We start from the raw sequence: 20178 nt of genomic DNA, 5'->3' as shown, positions 1-20178 counted from the left end.
AATTGCTAAAAGTTACATCCTGCAAAAACTGAAGCCCTCAACCTTTTGAATATGTCACGCTGGGACTGGGTCTGTTCCAAAGTGGGATCAGACCCTAAGTCATCTGAGAGAGTTAAGATATTCTTGTTAGCATTATCGCCAATGGGAGCTGCATGGTTTTTGGTGCTAAATTAAGCCAAATAGGAAGCAGACACTGGAAATCTGTACTCAGAGTTATCTTGTTCTGTGAGATACGAGCCTTTGTCCCCCACTTCTTTCTTATGTTGCCCCCATTACCTTAGTATCTAAGTGCTTCATCATCGTTAATGCATTTTTCCTCACAATGACCCTTTGACGGAGGGTAGTGCTATTGTCCCTATTTTACAGCTGGGAAACTGAGGCACGGAGCATCAAAATGATTTGCCCAAGGACATACAGCAAGCCTGTAGCAGAGCAGGAAATTGAACCTGAACCCCAGACTAGTGCCTCAATCATTGGATCAGCCTTCTTACTGCAGTTGAAGTGGTATGAGATCAGTCTCCAGTGCTGCAGATTTGGGGAGAGAGATTTTCAGGATGTCACTCTGCTCGTTGTTCCCCTTGGCAATACAGTTATAACAAACAGAAGAAAGTGCTATTTTTAAACATCCAACTTGGGAGCATGAAGTTTAGCAGCATCGCCAACCTTGAATGTTCAAAATTCCCAAATCAGGTCCCAAAAAACCATGAGATTGGCTTAAAAATTATGAGATTTAAGCATAATAAAATTATGGGTTTTTTTTGGTTTGCCTTCTGGATTTTTAGCCTTTAGGGTTCACTGGGTCACTTTTTCAAGTTTTCCTCTGCAACCGTAAAGATTAGGGGAAAAATGTTGAGGGTCACATAATCCCATGACTCCTGGAGCTGGGGCTTTAAGTAAAACAACTATTGTGAGAATTACAATAAAATTGGGTGAGTTGGCAACATTGAGTTAGGCACCTAAATCCATATTGAGGCACTGTAACGGGCTCAGTGTGTCAAGTGGGGCCACCCTCATTTGCCCAGTGTGGGGTTGATACACCCCATCACACAGTTATCAGTGGCTTTTTATTGCCTTTGAGTCAAACAGTCACGATCAAGGGGCTCAGAACTCTTTGCAGGACCGAGCAGTCGGTCAGTCTGCAGTCCCTGATCCTCCTGGCTGGGGCAAATAAAAGCAATTGGGGATCTGACCCTCTGTGCAGGGCAGAGTGAACAATCAGTCTAAATCAGGAGTCCCCAGTAGCGATGCCTAGTGGTAAGTGCTGTGGGGAGGGGAACTCTAGGGCACTGGGTTCTGGGACCCAGGGCCTTCTGAAGCCAGTAAATTCCTCAGTAAGGGTTCAAACATCAGCTCCTAATACATTCCCTGGGTCAGTTCCTACCATAAAGCCCATCTCAGCTATCTCCTGGGCTGGCAGTAACTCAGCATCCGTCAGACTCTGCAGTCAGCTGATCATCAGCAGTATAATCCAGCTTCATAATCCAACAGCCTGAGGAATCAACAGTTCCTCCTCCACTAGCCCCAGCTGAGCTGGGCTGCCTCCTTTTATCTGTCCCTGGGGGGGGGGGGGGGAGGGTGTGGCCTCCTAGGCCCACAGTGATTGGTCAGCCCCGTTTGCTCAGTGGGGGGTTAATACATCTGGTCCTATTGGCATCTTCATTGCCTGGGTGCTGAGCACCATTGACATTTCAGTGGGAATTGTGGGTATTCAGCAACTCAGAAAATTAGGTCACTTCTTTTGGAGCCTAGATACAGATTTAGGTGCCTAACTTAGACCTCCCATGTTTGGATATTTTGGCCATGATTTTTATAACATGATACTCATCCCTAAAACAGTAAACATCAACATTAAAGCATTGAGGCTAATCTGCAAAGGGCATAAATAAAAACAGACATGTTAATTTCATGCAGTCTGGTTGGAAGAACTATGGGAGGAAAACATCAGCCTTTGACAACCTGGCTGATCAGTTGAGAGGTGGGGTTGTTTCCAGCTTCCAAAAGAGTGCTCAGAACAATGAAGAATCTAAAGGCTCGATGCTGTGCATTTGAAAAGGATCTCACTCTCCTTTCTCAGAAAGACAGAGAAATCCCCAACAGGTTCAAGCTAGTTTTTTGGCCCTATATCCAATCTATGTGATTTCCAAGGCTCCTGTTTCCTTAGTTAGCACTGATAGTATATGGGGCAAATAGATGAATAAATTGCAGAGAGGTTGCTATGTTATCAATACTAAGATCTCATCTGCTGGCATAGGGGGCATACAGTTTTCAGGTTTCACAATCACAGGGAACAGTTAAGCCATTTTTGTGTTTTTAGTATCCTAGTACCTCAGGATCCCATCCAAACTAGCCATCAAGTTACTATGTTGTGGTTTTTTTTGGAGAGTGGATAAGGTATTTGCTTGCTTTTTCTACTGTTGAGTCTGTTAATTTGTATCTGCTCTGTCTTTAACCTGTTTTATATGCAATTGTGAATTTAGAAATAAAAAAAGATTCCTAACATTTTTTTCTCCTCTTCGTAGCATTTATTGGGCAGCCAGCAGCAAACTTCAGTCCAGCTCTGGGTTTCCTTCAACCGCAAGCCAATGCGAGCTGCGCAGTTTGTAACGAGACATCCAGTAAAGGTAAAATGGAGTTGATTTATGGCATCTCCCTCTTCCTCCCTCAGCCAAAAGCACCTTCGCTGTGTATAGGATCCGAATAACATTTTTACTCGTTAACTAGTAGCTGCAGTAGCTAGGTTGGTAGCAGAGGTAGTCTTATTCTATACTTAGTTCAAAACAGTTTGGCCTTCTCATGTTTGGAATGGAATGGAAGCAAGGTGTCACAATGATCCTGCTGTTTACACAGGAGTAACTTTACCCATGCGCGTGATGCCTATTGATATCAGTGGGGCTGCAGACAAGAGTAAAATGACTTGTGCATACGTGTTTGCAGAATCGAGGCTGAGCAAGCCGAGAAAAATAGTTCTGACCATTTTTTTAGGCAGAGATTTTTAAATGTGTGTGATCTAGAGGGGAGTGGCGTCTGGATTCTAAATACTGACAGCATTGCTGTGCCCCAGAAACTCATTGTCTGTGGGGGGCCTTCTCGCCCCTTGTGCAAGGGCCTGTCACAATAATTCTGGTAACTGGGGGGTACAGAGGCTGCTCCCTGCTAGCACCATTGTGGATATGTCCCACCCAAATAGAGTAGTGTCACAGAATAGACAGGTAATAGAGTAGTGTCATGGCCCACCCACCTTCTACACCAGCCTGTGGAGCTGGCTGGCAGCAGATGGGATGAGCTGAGCCTGCAGCACTTTGGAAAAGGGCTGTGCAGCGTACACATGTCCCCCTCGGGGGTAAGGGGGTAAGCTGGGCAAGGATTGTGCCTCCTGAGAGTGTGTGTGTAAGCTCAGCCTGGACCAGTGCTTTTGACAGAACAGTCTGGTCTGGAATGTTTCACGCTCTGCCACGCAGAAGGGGCACAATGGCTCAATCAAGGTTTCAAAGACCCTTGTGATACTATCCAAGCAAACCCAAAGATGAGCTGGCACCGCTGATTCTGCCATTTCCCAAAGCAGCAGTGCACAGACAAGCGTCCTGCTGCCTTCGTGATATTTGCTGAGGTGTATGCACAGCACTCGGCAAATAAGCGGGGTGTGTTCTGTGCTTGAGGCCTTGTTCAGATCTGAACAGAAATGGGCCAGGCACAGATATGGCTTGGTGGACGATGAATTTTAAGAATGCTGCCATGCTAATCTTTGTTGGACTTCTTTGTGGACAGACTGCACTTTGAGGAGGGGTGTGGTGGAGGTGGAAGGAGAGAGAGAGATCACATGTGCAAGAAGCAGAGGGGAGAAATTTGTTTGCCAAGTGGAAAAGCTGTTTTTGGTGGAAGGAGGAGGATTTATTTTTAGGCACCTAAGAGGAAACATCAAACAGTGAAGGGTAGGAAAAGCTCCCAGCGTGTGTCTATGTAAGTGATGGATAGGCTGAGCGAATCAATGTCGTTGACCGCCCCCTAAGGAATACTACATTGCGGATGCGTCCGAGGACCAGGTGTTCGTGTGTGTCAGCCACAGTAACAACCGCACCAACCTCTACATCTCAGAAGCAGAAGGCCTGAAGTTTTCTCTGTCTTTAGAAAATGTGCTGTACTACAGTCCTGGAGGGGCAGGCAGTGATACGCTGGTCAGGTAAGGAGGGCTGGGCCAGCTTGATGGACTCCCGTGGCTGGGTGGCTTGAGAAACTCAAGATGGGGTTCATCTGGGGGAGGATGCAACATAATGGGTAGCAGCTAATGAGCATTTAACCTCACAACTCCCCTAAAAGGTAGGAATTATGCCCATTTTACAGAGGAGGTGGAGTTGTTAAGTGGTTCATCCAAGATCAGAGAAGAAGTTAGTAGTAGAGCTGAGATTAGATCTCAGGAGTTCCGGACTCCCACTCCTATGTTTAGATCAGGTCCTTAGGTGTAACCCCATTGTGTTAATGGCGTAAGACCAGCATGAGTGAGCGGAGCATTACTCCCTGTCGCAGTCTGAAGAACCTAGGCTATAAGGAAGGTACAGAGGGATTGGGGCTTCTTCTCACTGGGGGCTTTGAGGTGACTCTGTAGAAGCATTTGATGAAAGGGCTCAGTGTATTGACAGAGGTAAATTAATCACTCTCGTTCAGTAAATTGGCTTTCCATGCTTTGTTTGAACTGGATAGTTTTGTGAGGAGAGAGGCCCCTGACGTGGAACGTACCAGTGCATTCTCCCCCAGAATCCCAGCACTTACTGCAATTAACCAAATGACCCACACATGCGTTCCATTGCAGGTATTTTGCCAACGAGCCTTTTGCAGACTTCCACCGTGTTGAGGGCGTGAGAGGAGTGTACATCGCCACCCTGATAAACGGCTCGTTCAGCGAAGAGAACATGAGGTCTGTCATCACCTTTGACAAAGGTGGAACCTGGGAATTCCTGCAGGCTCCAGCATATACGGGTTATGGAGAAAAGATAGATTGCGAGGTAACAATGAGTAAAACCCGGTGTTTCGGGGAGGGAGGGAGCGTTTTTACCCTCCTTGCTTCCCCTTTGAAGAGTTGTTGGGTCAGTCATTAACCATTTGCTCCCTTGGAAGGATCAGTGCAGGAATAAAACGGAAAAGAAAGGTGACAAAAATGAAAATGTCATCTGTTTTATTAAGTGTCTGGTCATCAGTCCCTGTGGTACAGCCTGTGGTTGAATGATAATTTTAAAAGGAATAGATTACAAACAGAGAGGGTGAAGACCAGGGTTAAGCATCCTACAGTACTAAAAGTATCAGAGGATCTTGGGAGACAGGACCTTGGTTTTATGTTGCGGTCAGAGCGATGCCACCTCCAGCAGCCCCCAGCATTATCCTGGAGCCCTGGGTCTGTACTGGGGCGAAAGCCTTTCCACTCATTTCCCTAGCCGGCTGGGTAGAGGAGGCCAGTGTTAGCCTTGATTGTTCAAGAAGCTTCTCTGTGTTTACTGTAAAGAGAGAAAATGCCAGTTACAACGGAGTCAGTTGAAAGGATCTGAGGCAGTACCAGTTTGAAGACATTGTGGGTGAACTCCCAGCCCTGTTGAAGTCTGTGACAAAACTTCCATTGACGTCAATAGGGCCAGGATTCCATCTGTTGTCTCAATATCAAATCACACAGATGCTAAAAATACAGGGCTTGGTTTTGCTTAGCATGGGGTAAGAGGGTTTAAGGAGTGCCTTATCTTTGTGGATCCCGCCTGTGGATGTACATTGTCTTATCGGAGACCACAAGCCCTGCTCCCCTGCCAGCTTCAGTGCCAAGTCTAGCACTTAAACGCTGAAGGCTTTATGTGCAGGTACATCACATTGCAGTAGTCCAGCTGAGAGGTTACCAAGGTTTCTTCTCTACCTTACAGGGGTGTTGGGGGCCAGGCACAAGGACCTGATGTAGGGATGTGGCTTGATGCACTGAACAAGCATGGCGTATTTAAAAGGCCTTCGTATTGTGAAAGTCTCTTAAACGTTAAGCAGATTAATCTGGACAATAAAACACTTTCTGCATGTCTGCTAGTGGCTTTTTTATTACAGTGCTGGGAGTTCTTTCCCTTGTGTTCTTCAGGATTTTTTTCCTTCCAAATGTAGCTTTTAATGAAAGTTTTGAAGGTCACTGTTTTTCTAGACGTTGTAAAGATTACAGTGGAGGTCCCTTTTATTTTATTTTTTTATTATTCAGAAAAAATAAATGATACATTTAGTTGCATTTTGCAGAACACTGAAAAAAAAACCAGGACACATCCCCTGCAAAAGGAATTTCATTGTAAGAGTTCACTGTAGGCAGATTTTACATCATATAATCTTATTTGTTTCTTGGCTTTTCGATAGTGGTGTCTTTGTAGTATCCTAGTGCCTCACGTAGACCTGTGAATTTGTCCTCACAACACCCCTGTGAGGAAGAGAAGCATTCTTCTTCTTCTTCTAGATGGGGAAACCGAGGCACAGAGGTTTGTGATGATCCTTTGTTCCCCAGGGAGTTCATTGCACAGTCTTGGGCCAACTCTCTCTTCTGTACAGACAAGCTTTACCCTTACTGATGAGATTTCCATTTTGCCAGAGGATCAAAAATCTCCACTGTGGTCTTCACGCTGGATCCTTAGTGGGTTCTTTAGCTATCCTGGGCCCAGGCCATTGCGTGCCTTCAAGGACCAAGACCGTGAACTTGATTCGATAATCTGTGGGAGCTCGGTGTAGGGAGTGGAGGCAGGTGTGATGTGCTCGTGGTACCTTCTGTTGCTGAGGTGACACACTGCAGCGGGCTGTGCCAGTTGGAGTTTCTTAAACGCTGAAGGCTTTATGCGCAGGTACATCGCATTGCTGTAGTCCAGCTGAGAGGTTACCAAGGTTTCTTCTCTACCTTACAGGGGTGTTGGAAGGTTGAATTCACAAAGGTTTGGGAAGCATTTTGAGATGCTCACATGGGATCATGGCACATTGAATGCCTTTTACAATAGCAAGTGGCATAGTGTGTGTTTTCTATTCCAGTTTTCAAAGGGCTGCTCTCTTCATCTGGCCCAGCGACTGAGTCAGCTGCTTAACTTCCAGTTGCGTAGGATGCCCATTCTCTCCAAAGAATCTGCTCCAGGACTGATCATTGCCACAGGTATATTTTTCTCTAGAGCCTGATCCTGTGAGTTCCTGTTGACTTGCGGGTGCTCAGTGTGTTGCAGGATGGAGCCATTATGTCTATTAAATACATGTTTTGTTACAAAAATCAATTAAAATATGAATTTTGCAATCCTTTGTCCTCAGCATTCCTTATACAATTATTACTACATATAGATTTCACCACCTTCTTGCTGGAGGTAGAAACCCATTACACGCTTTGTACTCTGTTCCTGCCTCTCTCAAAATGAAGGCGTTTTTAAAGCATACAGGGACTAATATCTGACTCACTGTTTTATTGCAGAAGGCTCGCTCTATTGAACATTTCAAACAGAGCTGATTTCATCTGGCCATACTTATCTTGATGTAGTTTTCCTGCTTGTTTTTAAACCCTTGTAATCATCTTTTAAAACTTCTTATTTAAAGTAACTCATAGATGGTATGAAAAATTAACTCCTCAAAAACAACTCTAGATTACAAATTAAAAAAATAGCTCAGAGGGGGCTGAGTTTGTTTTAAGAAACCCACTGAGAAATATCAGGAAAAATGATGCTCTGATTTCTTAGGCTCGGTTGGCAAGAACATGGCAAGCAAAACGAACGTGTATGTTTCAAGCAGTGCAGGAGCGAGGTGGAGAGAGGTAAGGATACCAATTGCATTGAACTTGTATGGCGGTTTAGCCAAGAAGGCATCTCTGTGGGGCAAGCATTGCTATATTTGTCTGTAACTATTATATACAGTACATTATGTATTAAAGATAACTGAAACATCCTTAATTCACACCCCCAAGCAAAACCAAGTAGCTTTCATTGAAATGTGCTGAATACCCTAGAAATGGAATTAAAAAGGACTTTGAGCGTACAACCAATGTTTCCTGGTCCTACTTACTCTGACAGATGCTACAGTATGTGTTATTTCATCCATAGAAAGGCTTGGAACAGTAGAAAGCACCAGTTTTCTATTCTGTATTGCACGGTTCTGCAAGACATTTTCCAAGTGTGTTAAAGATACCTGTGTACATAGATGTTCACATATGCCATACGTATTCAAAACATCATTTATTAATTAAAAATTGGCAAAACTAAGCAATATAAAGTTAAAATCTGGCACAACATACAGCTAGAGCCTTCTGTGGCTGGATTATCAGGACCAGCATGATGCAGCTGGACCATCAGTCAGAGTGGGTGGTTAGGAAGTTTGGCCTTGTGTTAAAGGCAATGCACTCCAACTGAAGAGATCTGCATTCAGTTCTTAGCTCTGCTACAGACTCCTTACTTGCAAAGTTGGGCAAGTCACTTAGTCAAGAGAGATTAAACTTCAGTCCCCATCTGCAAAGAGACAGTATCATTTCCTCTGTTTTTCTTGTCTCTCTAGATTGCAAATTCTTTGGGGCAGTACCTAGCGCAGTGGAGCCCTGATGTCAGTTGGCACCTCTAGGTGCTATTGTAATGGAAATAATAATAGCAGCACATACTGGGGCATCACTGAGGATGGCTGAATTCAGGGGACCCAGGGAAGCGAGAATAATGTTTACTTTCCTCTTGTGCTTAATGCTGTTTTCATCTGGATTTTCAGAGGCATCAGACATGTTGGATTAAAGCCTTCGATGTACCTGTTTATATGTCTTCTGCGTTTGAGTGTTGCCCTCTTAAAATGCAGACAAAACTCAGAGGAAACCCAGTGTTTTCTGCCTGTCTGAGCGGCTGAGAAGCCCCTTGGCATCTTCCAGTGGAATGAGACATTGTTCTCAGTTTACGGGTGTTGAATGTTCTTTACTAACTGGGTGTTCTGGTCTGTGGCATGGTTTGTGGTCTGTCTGTACATTTTGCTGTTAGTGTAATATGGTGTTTCAACATCTGTAAACTGTTTAATCCTGTGAATAAAGCGGCCTCCTTTTCCTCCCAGTAAATGCTGTGCGGTTTGGTTAACGTTTGGGTAGCAGTGGGAATACGCCACTGTTTTTGTTACTGCTGAGATACAACCTTGTCCAAAGAACCCCTGTCCTTGAAAGCATGTACATATCAAAGAGTCAGCCTAGGAAAGGCAATGGGGGAGCTGTGTTTCTTCACGTAGGAACTTCTGGGGTGACATGGAAGTTTTTGATCTTAAAAAGCAAGACAGCCACAGGCAATTCCTGTTCTGACTTGACCTTGCACAAGGAGGGCTCCATGTAGAAATACAAGGTAAAAATGTGATGAGTAAGAGAGGAAGCACCAGTTCACAAAACCCTGGCTTCTGAGTTACTCAGTGGGATTGTTTAAATCTTCCTCTTTGTGCAAAGAGGGGAGCAGAAGGGAAATGACTGAGCATTTTTGAGTTTGCAACTGTGCAGAGTGACCTCAGTTTCTGCCTCCCGGTTTTGGCAAGCAGCTGTGTGAAAATCATCTGCACCAGCCTGGAAAGCGCAGTGGTCTGTAGAATGCTGATATTGTTTCAAAACAGAGCTGCGGGTGGGTCTGACGCACGACAGTGCTTCTTCTCATGATGGATGTGTGAACTGGCTGTTGGATCTTTTAACATGTGGTTTCCAAGCACCCTTTGGCTTCTTAGTATTGAAGAAAGCTCACAGACTCGAACACAAAATTGGCTGAAATCCTGGGAAACCAACCAGTCTCCACTCAGCTCACCGCAAGGTTTGCAAACACAACAAACTGCTCTAGATTCAGGAGGCGACTCCTCTCACTTTGGTGAAGTTATTCCTGATTTTCACCAGTTTAAGTGAGAGGAGAATAAGGGTCCAGGGTGCTATTCCGCTCTTGGTTTCAACTGTGCAAATTCAGAGTAACTCTGCTGCGGTCTAGATAATATTTAGTCCTGCTATGAATGCAGGGTACTGGACTATATCAGGGGTTCTCAACCTTCTTCTCTCTGAGGCCCCCACAACATGCTATAAAAACTCCACAGCCCACCTGAGCCACAAGAACTCTTTTTCTGCATATCCAGTTGATTAAAAACCAGGGCTGACATTAGGGGGTAGCAAGCAAGGAAATTGTCTGGGCCCCGCAAAGCTAAGTTGCTTGGACTTTGGCTTCAGCTCAGGGTGGTGGGGCTTAGGCTTTGGCTTCAGCCCCGGGCCTCAGTGAGTCTAGCACTGGCCCTGCTCTCTGGTCTATTTTGGTGGCCTCCCAGGGGGCCCCGTACTCCTGGTTGAGAACCATTGCATTAGATGATCTCTTGAGGTCCCTTCCAGTCCTATACTTCTAGGATTCTATGCTCTCAGTTGACCCCAGACCACAGCCTGTAAACACTTGAGTTTCTATTGCTGCAGCCCAGGAGACCTGAAAGTCAGCATGGTTTAGACACCCAGATCTTATAGAGCATGTTTCATAGCAAGGATTTCAGCCCTGATTCAGCAAAGCTTCAGTTGGACTTCAACATAGGATGAATACACTTAATGATGAATGAGAGTCTTTATGGTTATATGTTATGGTTCATATGATGCTTTATAACCGCACATCCAAGCCACCTCGGCATTCTCTCATTAAGCTCCCTGTGTCCATGTTTCTTTTTGCAGGCACTGTCTGGCCCCCATTACTACACTTGGGGTGACCATGGTGGCATTCTCGTCGCAATAACGCAGGGCACAGAGACAGACCAGCTCAAGTAAGTTACTGGGGTGGATGAGTTTTCTTTCAACCTGCCTGACAGAAGCAGATGACTTCCCAAGAGACGTAAGCCAACGAAAACAATAGAATAGCAAGTGGCCCCTTGATTTTACCCTTAACCTGTCCATGATCCATCACCCTCTCCCCTGCCCCTTTCTAAAAATGGTAAAGAAACGTCTCACTAGTGGAACAGGAATAGGCTGAGGTATACAGGATATCAGTCTGTGTACAGTGGTCGCTCTGTGCCTTATTCTTCACTGTTCTCTCTTTGTCTTGGTGCTTATATGGACCCTATAGGCATAGTGTCTGCGTGCATGACCAACACTGTGGGCTTTATCCTCACAGCCTCTACAAGGTGAGGTTGCACTATCCCTGTTTTACAGATGGGAAACTGAGGCACTGAGCGATTAAGTGTCCTGCAGGAGATTTGTGGCAGAGCCAGAAATTGAACCACAGTCACCTGAACTCTAGCCCAGTGCTTTAACCCCAAGTACCTCCTTCCATTTTGCGATAGGGCAATTCCATTGACTTCAGTGGAGGTATGCTGTTGCAGCGCAGGGGCGGGTCAGCCCCCAGACAATAGAACTGGAATGTGTATGGGGGTTTGTAGCAGTGCTGCACTTTGGACTGGGATATATATTATTTTAGGAGTTACACACACATCCCCAACTTCTCAGGGATGGAGCTATATGTTACGATAGAACCGAGGAAAGCATTTTTTAAAAATTATTTTGATCTTACACATTCCCAGTTTTCTCCCCTGTACAATCCCAGTCTCCCCTCCCCTTTACATGGGTACCTGAGACCCCAAATATTTAACACCCAGCGTTGACAGTGGTGGCAACTATGCTTCAGGCTTTCTTCCTGCAGCATCCTACCTGTCCTGACCATTACTCCTTGAATGCTACATCCCAAGGTATTTGGAGCCCTGGCAAAATATGATGCACGATTCAAATCTCTCATTGGTCCATGTGAACAAGCAGCAAACATTTGGCCTAGTCAGCATGGCTCCCTTGTGATTAGAGAGACCTTTCACCCAGAGGGGAAGTTTCTTCCTAATTCTGTCACTTAGTGGTTAGTTTATTCCCTGAAGTATGAAGGCTTATATCCCCCACCTAATATAACTGAATTTTCCTATTGTCCATGTAACTATCTGATTATTTTCTTTGTTTAATCCCACTAGGCTATTGGCCTTAATTATTGCTTGTGGCAATGAGTTCCATGGGCTACTATGAAAAAAAAGAAAAATAGGAGAGTCCCTGGCACCCAGTGCTGGGTTTAGGCGTACACTAGTCCATCACATCATCTCCCTCTCCAGTAAACGTCTACAACGTACATTGGTGTGCAGCCTCCTAGATGAGGCCTGGTGAGATAGCATTTATTTTCATGATGGGATTCCTTTGTATCCTTGCTGCCTCTGTCACAGCCTCTTCTCCTTTCCTTTTCCATTCCTCGTGGCCTCTGACTAAGCTCTGCCCCTGTCCTGGGATTCTGTCCGCATCAGCTGGATCATCGGCCAGTGGTTCTGACGTTTAAAATAGCATTTCAGCCAATTTTCAGGAAATGGCAACTATGTTTATTGCCTTATGCGCTCCCCCACCAGATTCACACACTGCCCAGCAATGCTGTTAGAACGCACTTAATGTCAATGGTTGGATTCTCTCTTGCAGCTTTATAGGTCTGGGGTAATTAGCTTCAAGTGGGTCATTGAGCATGTAATTACTTTGCTTGCTTTACCAGTATAGGGACTGATCCTGCAAGCATTTGCTCGTGTGTGTGCGTGGTCCGTCAGAAGCCCTTGGGGGCAGCTAGCATGAGCGTGGGCTACTTGCATGCATAACAGTTTGCAGAATCAGTTTACAGCCCACCGTTTTGGATAACTGCAAAGAGACATGGGAGAAGACTAGCCTATTTTTTCCCGAATGCCATTAAATGCTTTGGCTTAATTTCTCCCTTTTCCCCCCCCTTTTTTCACTGGAAGGGCTGCTTCTCTCAGCTGTTCTAAAAGTGAACTAACTTAAGAGCTTAATTTAAATTTTATACAGGAGAGGTTTCAACACGACTAAGACCATGGATTCCTACAAAAGTTAAATAGGCTACAGAGATGTACATTGAAAGGGCGCATCCCCTCTGACGTAGCTTTGGTGTCCAAAAACTAAGGCCCAAAACTTAGTCTACGATATGAGCATCACTGTTGTGTCAAGGAAGCACATATGCTGCCTCATACCAATGTCCCTTGGCAGCTTCGGGGTCAGTCTCTCTGAAAAAGGTCAGAGGGCCTTGCAGGGAATTTTCATATGTTCTGGTTCACATCTATGGTGTTGGGAAACCAACTACCATCTACAGATCAGCTTCTGCCACGTTCTTCCTTTTGTGCACAGACTCTCATGAGCTTTCACTTGTGTCATTGACAGAATTTCAAGCCACATAGTTGAAGGCAGCTGTCACTGTCCTGTGACATCCATGTGCATGTGTATCTATAAAAACCAGCTATCGTCCAGATAAATTATGTAGCTGCTTGTTTCTGCTTTGTGATGAGTGTGGTCCGGTAGACTTGGAATCAGGAAGTCTGGCTTCTAATCCTGGCTCTATCACTGACCTTGAGCAAGTCACATCGCTTTGTTCCTCAGTTTCCCTACCTGCAGAAGGGGACTACTGACACTGCTCTTCCTTTGTAAAGCACTTTGAGATCTACAGATGGAAAAGCCAAGTGTTATTAGTCATGACCATGGCTATAGTAAGGTTTTGAAAGTACCTGGTTTTGTCCTTTACTCTTCCCCTCTAGGTACAGCACAAACGAAGGGGAGACCTGGAAAATGTTCACTTTCTCAGAGAAACCGGTATTCGTGTATGGGCTTCTCACTGAGCCAGGGGAGAAGAGCACCGTGTTCACCATCTTCGGCTCCTATAAAGAGAACGGCCACAGCTGGCTGATACTGCAGATCAACACCACTGATGTGCTCGGTAAGGGACCTGGTGTACTCTTGTGGCATTGAGCTTTGCACGTACGGTGTCTGTTTATCCCACCCTCTTGCTTTTCAAACACAGGTATCCATTCCTTGAAAAGCAGCAGATCCCTGCAACTTCCCCCAGTGAATATTAATTTGGGGAAAAGTAGGGCCTTTAAAACTCATGGGCTTTCGTCGCTTATCTGTGGAGAGGGAGAAAAAGGAAGAACGGCCTACATCTGAGTGCTCTGATAACATTTTCACAAGCACCTAACTCACTTAGGAGCTTTAGTCCTGTTTTCAAAATAACTTAGGAGCCCAAGTCTCATTGAAAAGCAAGTCAATTCTTCAGCAGGGCTCTGCAAAGCTCGAGGGCTGCACCCACGCGGTCCTTTTTGCAGGCTCAGAGCCTATGGGTATGTCTACACTGCAATAAAACCCCTTGGCACCAAGTGTCAGAACCTGGGTCAGTTGACTTGGGCGCATGGGGCTTGGGCTGCAAGGCTAAAAATAGCAGTGTAGACATTTGGGCTTGGGCTAGAGCCTGGGCTCTGAGACCCACCCCTCCTTTGTGGGGTCTCAAATCCCAGGTTTCAGCCCAAGCCTGAAAGTCTACACTGAAGTTTTATAGTTCTGTAAGTCTGAGTCAGCTGACCCAGGCCAGCCGCGGCCCATGACACTGGTCTTTCATTGCAGTAGACGTACCCTAAGAGAGGCTCACCTTCAGATGCCAGGAACTTCAGTGATACTGTTCCCCTTCCTCAGGTTCTGTGTCCCTTAATACCCATTCACGGAGTATTTAGATGGAAATGCCAGCCAAGGACATTTTTCTCTCTAGCTAAAATCTCCTCTCAGATAATTGAAGGATTTTAAAAAGGGAAAACAACAAAACACCCCAACAACCTACTTCTGAAAGCCAGGCTAATGAATGTTTTATAACCAATTTCTGCTCTGATTGCGCAGCAGCAGTTTAATCAAAGAACAGTTACACTTGGCAGAGGAATTTGCCTGACTAAAAGTTATAACTGATTCCCTTGATATTTTGTTATAAATGGATCTGTTCGGGGATCAGATTGACTTCATTTAAGTAAGTCGTCGCAAATGCGCTATCATTGCTTTGGAGTCGTTTATTGCCTTCTGTCACCGAACGTCTCTCCTCTTCCCTATGCTGTGTGCCTTGAATTGGAGTAGTGTCTCTTTTTCTATTTGTTTTGGGCATGTGGGTCTACTCCACCGATTCCTATGGAGCTACCCCTGATTCCCTCTAGTGTGAAAAAGAGGGAAAACTGGCTCCATAAGAGGATTTCAGCCACTGCCAACTTTGTCCTGAACTGAGCAGTTAATGTGGAGGAAGTGGAAAGGTTGCATTGGCAAGCCTTGGAGCTAGCCAATTCCCCCTTTTAAACCCAAGGCATAAAAGATATTAACATGCAACTCTTTTCCCTCCGCACCTGGCCTGTAAACTGGGCTTGGAATCTGGGGAACTCGGCAGGGCATGGTGGAGAGGAATCCCACTGCAAACTGCAGAGTGCCACTGGAGCACTGAGACCTGGAAATTGCGCCTCCCCCCTACATGCCTGCTCTGTAGGACGAAGCCTCAGAAAATCCATGTAGCAATAGATCTTCCAGTCCATAAATCCCTGCTTAAGAGCCTGCTCTTCAGCACACAAAGTATGCTCATATCCCCTGCATGGGCTTCTGGGAGCCCTTTATATTGTGAAATCTCAGCACCCCAGAGAGAGGGGAGCAGCATGTGGGGATCAGTGAGGTTAGCCCGAGATGCTGTTCCTGGGATAGAAGCCGCAGGGAATGTGCATGTTCACATGATATAACACAGGCTCCTGAAAAGACAAAACACTAGGCCTGATTCTCCACAGCTTTGCCCCTTGTATGGTTATTGGCAGCTGTGCAAAGAGCAAAATGCTAGCAGAGCAACTGGCTTCCAGAGATGGTTAACATGTTCAGGTCCCCAGCAGCTTGCACCCATTCTGCACAGGGCTAAAGGATGACTCCCGGTACAAGGACAGAGGAAAATCAGACCCCCTCTTTTTAAATCTCAAGACTTGGGTATGTAGGTCATGGTGAGTTTTTTTTATTTAACCCAAGCATATCATTTCTCATAGGCGTCCCTTGCACAGAAAACGATTACAAACTGTGGTCACCCTCCGACGAGCGAGGTAATGAATGTTTACTGGGGCATAAGACAGTTTTCAAAAGGAGAACTCCTCATGCGACTTGCTTCAATGGGGAAGATTTTGATAGACCAGTTATGGTCTCCAACTGCTCATGTACGAGAGAAGACTTTGAATGGTAAGTACCAATTAATTCCCTTTAGTCTGGATTGTTATTCAGTTATGAATATCAGTAACTAACAACAGTGAGCGAACAAGGAGATCCAGTTTATTTATCTCTTTGTATCTATGGCCTATTTGTATAGCAAAGAGCAGACTAAAGAGACTGAAAACATCCTTTCATTAATAGGAGGTAAGAAGTTTAATTCATGTCTTTGAAGCACTTTGAGAGACTCTGAAAGGTGCAGTAGAAAAGCAAAGTATTATTACCTGATCACTTCTCCCTTAAAATGGATGAGGATGATTTCCAAAGACAGAGAGCTACTATAGAAACGCTAAGAGACCATTTAACCAGAGGGATGTGATTGGCACTGCTGTGTAATTTTATTTTTAATTTAGACTTCAGTGAAACTAAACAGCTGTCAAGATAAAGGAGCTTTGCTTTGACAATCACATGTAAAGGTTATTCGTTAATGTGTGAATTGTTGGGTAGAGGCCAGATTTTTATAGAGTTCTGCTCCCTGTTAGGCACCTAAATAAGGAATAATGATGAATTTGGTTACAGCTGGTCAGAAGAGGAATAAAGGACTGCAGGATTGGTTTCTGGGTTTGCAATTAACTCATTGTCTAACCTTGGACTGATCACTTGACCAGACTGTGCCTCGGCTTACCCCTCTGTAAAATTAGGATAATCTAACAATAATACTTTTATCTAGCACTCTTTAATCCATAGATCGCAAAGGAGGTAAACATCATTACTGTAGAACCTTGGAGTTACAAATACCTCGGGAATGGAAGTTGTTCATAACTCTGAACAAAACGTTATAGTTATTTCAAAAGTTTACAACTGATCATTGACTTAATACAGCTTTGAAACTTTACTATGAAGAAGAAAAATGCTGCTTTCCATTTTTTTTAGTAGTTTATGTTTATCACAGTACTCTACTGGATTTGCTTTTTTGGGTGGGTGGGGTCTCTGCTGCTGCCTGATTGCGTACTTCAGATTCCAAATGAAGTGTGTGGTGGACCGGTCAGTTCCTAACTCTGGTGTATGTAACTCTGAGGTTCTACCGTATCCCCATTGTACAGATGGGAAACTGAGGCACAGGGACTTGCCCAACGTAACCCAGTAAACCTGTGGCAGAGTTGAGTATCCGTAGTCTCAGTCCAGTGCTGGCACCCATGCCCTAATGTATTGGTGATTGTGAGGCTTAATTACTTAATGCATGTAAAATGTTTTGAGGTTTTTCGATACCAGCTGCTGTCTGATTTAAAAACATTTCTATTAATATGAATGTTACAATTAATGGTCTTCCAAAACACTTTGTGTTTCTAAAACTGTTGCAAAGAATACATGAAAATAGCAATATAACATGATAGCATTTCCTTTTCCCCCTCCTCTGCCCTTAGTGATTTTGGTTTTAAACTGAGTGATGACTTATCATTGGAAGTTTGTGTCCCTGATCCTGAATTTGCTGGGAAACCATATTCCCCACCTGTGCCTTGTCCTGTTGGCTCATCTTATAGAAAAACTAGAGGGTACGTACTGCACATGGGCAAGAAACTTGACTTTTCAAATTATTATTATGTATTTGCATTACTGTAGCTCCTTGGGCCTCCAAGTCAGATCCCATGGTGCTAGGTGCTGTACAAACACAGAACAAAAAGAGGGTTCCTAACCCAAGGAGTTTACAGTCTAAGTCTACGAAATTTATTTGAATGGTATCAAAAGAAGGATCAAATTAATAAACAAGGGGAATGCACCCATGGAGTACACAGTATAATGTGGTTTAATGATGCCCTGAATTCTAAATCCTGTGAGAACCAGTTGATTGCATTGATTGCACATGAGAATGTGCTAGCTTTTTCCTTTAAGAAATGAATGTGTGTGTGTATATACATTCCAGCTACCGCAAGGTCTCTGGTGACACCTGTTCAGGAGGAGACGTTGAATCGCGGCTAGAAGGGGAGCTGGTGCCATGCCCTCTAGCAGGTAAGTCTCCGTGGGAGCACTGCCACCCTGGTGGCTTCCTAGCAAAGGCTGTGTTCCTTTGGCTGTCTGTTTAGGAACTCTCCACAAGTTCCCGTGAGGCTCTCAGAAATCTGAGAAAGGTAATGGAACGGCAGCTGAAATATCTGAGCATGTAAAACATCGTTTCTTCCTCCTGGGTCCCTTACATAGTTTTTGAGGGTTTAATCTTGCATTGGAGTCAGTGAGAGTTTCTGACATGGAAGCAGGTTTGAATTTAACCTTTTAAGTGACATGGAGTTCGGATGCCCCAGCCGCACTTGATTGGGGGTCAGAGTCAGGGCTCAATTCCACAAGGTGCTGAACACCCTTTGCTCAGTAAGGGGAGCTGAAGACATGAAAATAGGTGATAATTGGGAACCAAACTCCTCCATGATTTCCTGACTCATACTGTAATAGATGTAAAATAAGATTAAAACCAGAACAAATAGAGCAAGAATTCTCTCTCTCTCTCTCCATCCCTTTGCCCAGCCTGAAGAGCCCCCATACAGCCACTGCTCCCCGTCCTGCCCCCACTGTGTCTGACAGCCATTTGGAGCTTTCTGTGCCCATGCAGGGCAAAATTTATGCCTTAGCACTGCAGTGGTGTGAGCCAGACAAGTCACACGAAGATGTCACCTCCTCCCCTTCCCTTTCCAGACATGAGGGCCCTGCAGTGATCTCATTCGCCTATGTGCTGCCAATGTAATTTGCATTCTGCTCATTAGAGCCCTAATTGAATCTTGCGTCATGCACAATGTGATTAATGTGCAAAAGCGAGAGCGGGAGCAGTATCTGCAAGGGAGCAGGTAGTGCATGATCCAAAGCAAGCCAGAATCAATGGGAGTTAGTCTCCTGGTGTCAATCAAGACCCCCTACTCTTTTCCCTCCCTCCAGCCCCCAGCCTAATTGGTGTTTTAGGGAAGTGTCGAGTGGTCATCAGAGAGGCATGAAATGTTCTCTACAAGAGCAAACCTCACCTGGTGTGGGCTTTTGGTACAGACTCCTGTGCCTAGGAGTCCCAGTCCTGGGGCAGGACTCCATTGTGCTGGATACTATACAAAACAGACAGATGGTCCCCAGATTCTTACATGATAAGTATTTATGTTACATTAGACCCCAAAGACTCCAATCGGGATCTGTCGACTTAGACACTTTTATGGCTCACAAATATTAAGCACATTTAGGCTCCAGAGAAGGCATTTGGACAATTAATTATTATTTATTTATTTTTGGGCAGATGTTTTCAGCTGGTTCATTTTTTTTTAATGTTGACAAAATTTAACATTATAAATAAAAGAAAGGCATTTCAAAACCTACTTTTCCAATTTTCACCCTATTTTTCCACCAACCCAAATAAATAATAGCAGTAATGATTTCCTCTCACTTTTGCGTGAGAGTTACAGAAGTCTCTGGCTACTGACATACACCAATTAAAATCTTCTCTCTCCAAAAACAAGGGCCTGATTCTCATTTATGATAAGATCCTAACTGTGTGGTTTTGGTCAGAAATGAAGAAGACCCATTTGTTCACCTTATCCCCAAGGGAACTCATGGGAAAAGGCTTCTACATAAATATTTCTCTGTACCTCTAGAAGAGAATGAGTTTATTCTGTATGCCACGCGCTACTCCATCCACCGGTACGATCTCTCTTCTGGAATCAGCGAGGAGTTGCCTCTGACTGGATTGCGAGGGGCAGTGGCTCTGGACTTTGATTACGACCACAACTGTTTGTACTGGGCGGATGTGACGCTTGACATTATCCAAGTAAGCAGGGTTCTGGGCAGTCCCTGCCTAGCACAGTACTCTGGGATGTTTTCCTAGAAGAGCGTATACATTGTGTGATACAATAGCCTCGTGGAGCAGTGGACTGGGATTCAGGAGACTGGAATACTAGTCCTGCCACTGGCTGCTGGGTGACCTTAGGTAAATTGCTTCACATTCCTGTGCCTCAATTTACCCATCTGTAAAATGGAGAGAATGAAACTAACCTCCTTTGTAGAGTGCTTAGAGGTTTGTTGACGAGAAGCCCTGTATAAGAGGTAAGCATTCTTATTAATGAAAAATACAGCCAGAGCCAGGGCGGAGCTATGCCCGTGGAGGTATGTTTTCCTATCTTTGAGAGCCTAATGCAGCCTATCTTAGAAGGGCTAGTCTGGTCACGAATGTCCTTTAGGTTCTAAGGGCT

The 20178-nt window shown here is 44.8% G+C and overlaps 1 protein-coding gene across 6 annotated transcripts in view; it reads left to right on the top strand.

The window, feature by feature from the left end:
• The window catches only part of SORL1 (sortilin related receptor 1), a 98057-nt gene that overhangs the window by 30861 nt on the left and 47018 nt on the right, over nt 1-20178 (top strand). For all 6 annotated transcript variants that reach the window (XM_030538111.1, XM_030538110.1, XM_030538109.1 and 3 more), the window contains exons 7-17: nt 2520-2621; nt 4008-4177; nt 4805-4997; nt 7018-7135; nt 7704-7777; nt 10652-10740; nt 13528-13706; nt 15814-16000; nt 17392-17520; nt 17889-17974; nt 19585-19757. In XM_030538111.1, coding sequence (XP_030393971.1) covers nt 2520-2621; nt 4008-4177; nt 4805-4997; nt 7018-7135; nt 7704-7777; nt 10652-10740; nt 13528-13706; nt 15814-16000; nt 17392-17520; nt 17889-17974; nt 19585-19757 — 1500 coding nt within the window. The remainder of the gene's footprint in view (nt 1-2519; nt 2622-4007; nt 4178-4804; nt 4998-7017; nt 7136-7703; nt 7778-10651; nt 10741-13527; nt 13707-15813; nt 16001-17391; nt 17521-17888; nt 17975-19584; nt 19758-20178) is intronic.

The sequence above is a fragment of the Gopherus evgoodei genome, chromosome 19 (genome assembly GCF_007399415.2).
Source record: "Gopherus evgoodei ecotype Sinaloan lineage chromosome 19, rGopEvg1_v1.p, whole genome shotgun sequence".
Classification (NCBI taxonomy): Eukaryota; Metazoa; Chordata; order Testudines; family Testudinidae; genus Gopherus; species Gopherus evgoodei.
The sequence above is the reverse complement of the archived record's forward strand: the minus strand, read 5'-3'. Positions and strand labels throughout refer to the sequence as shown.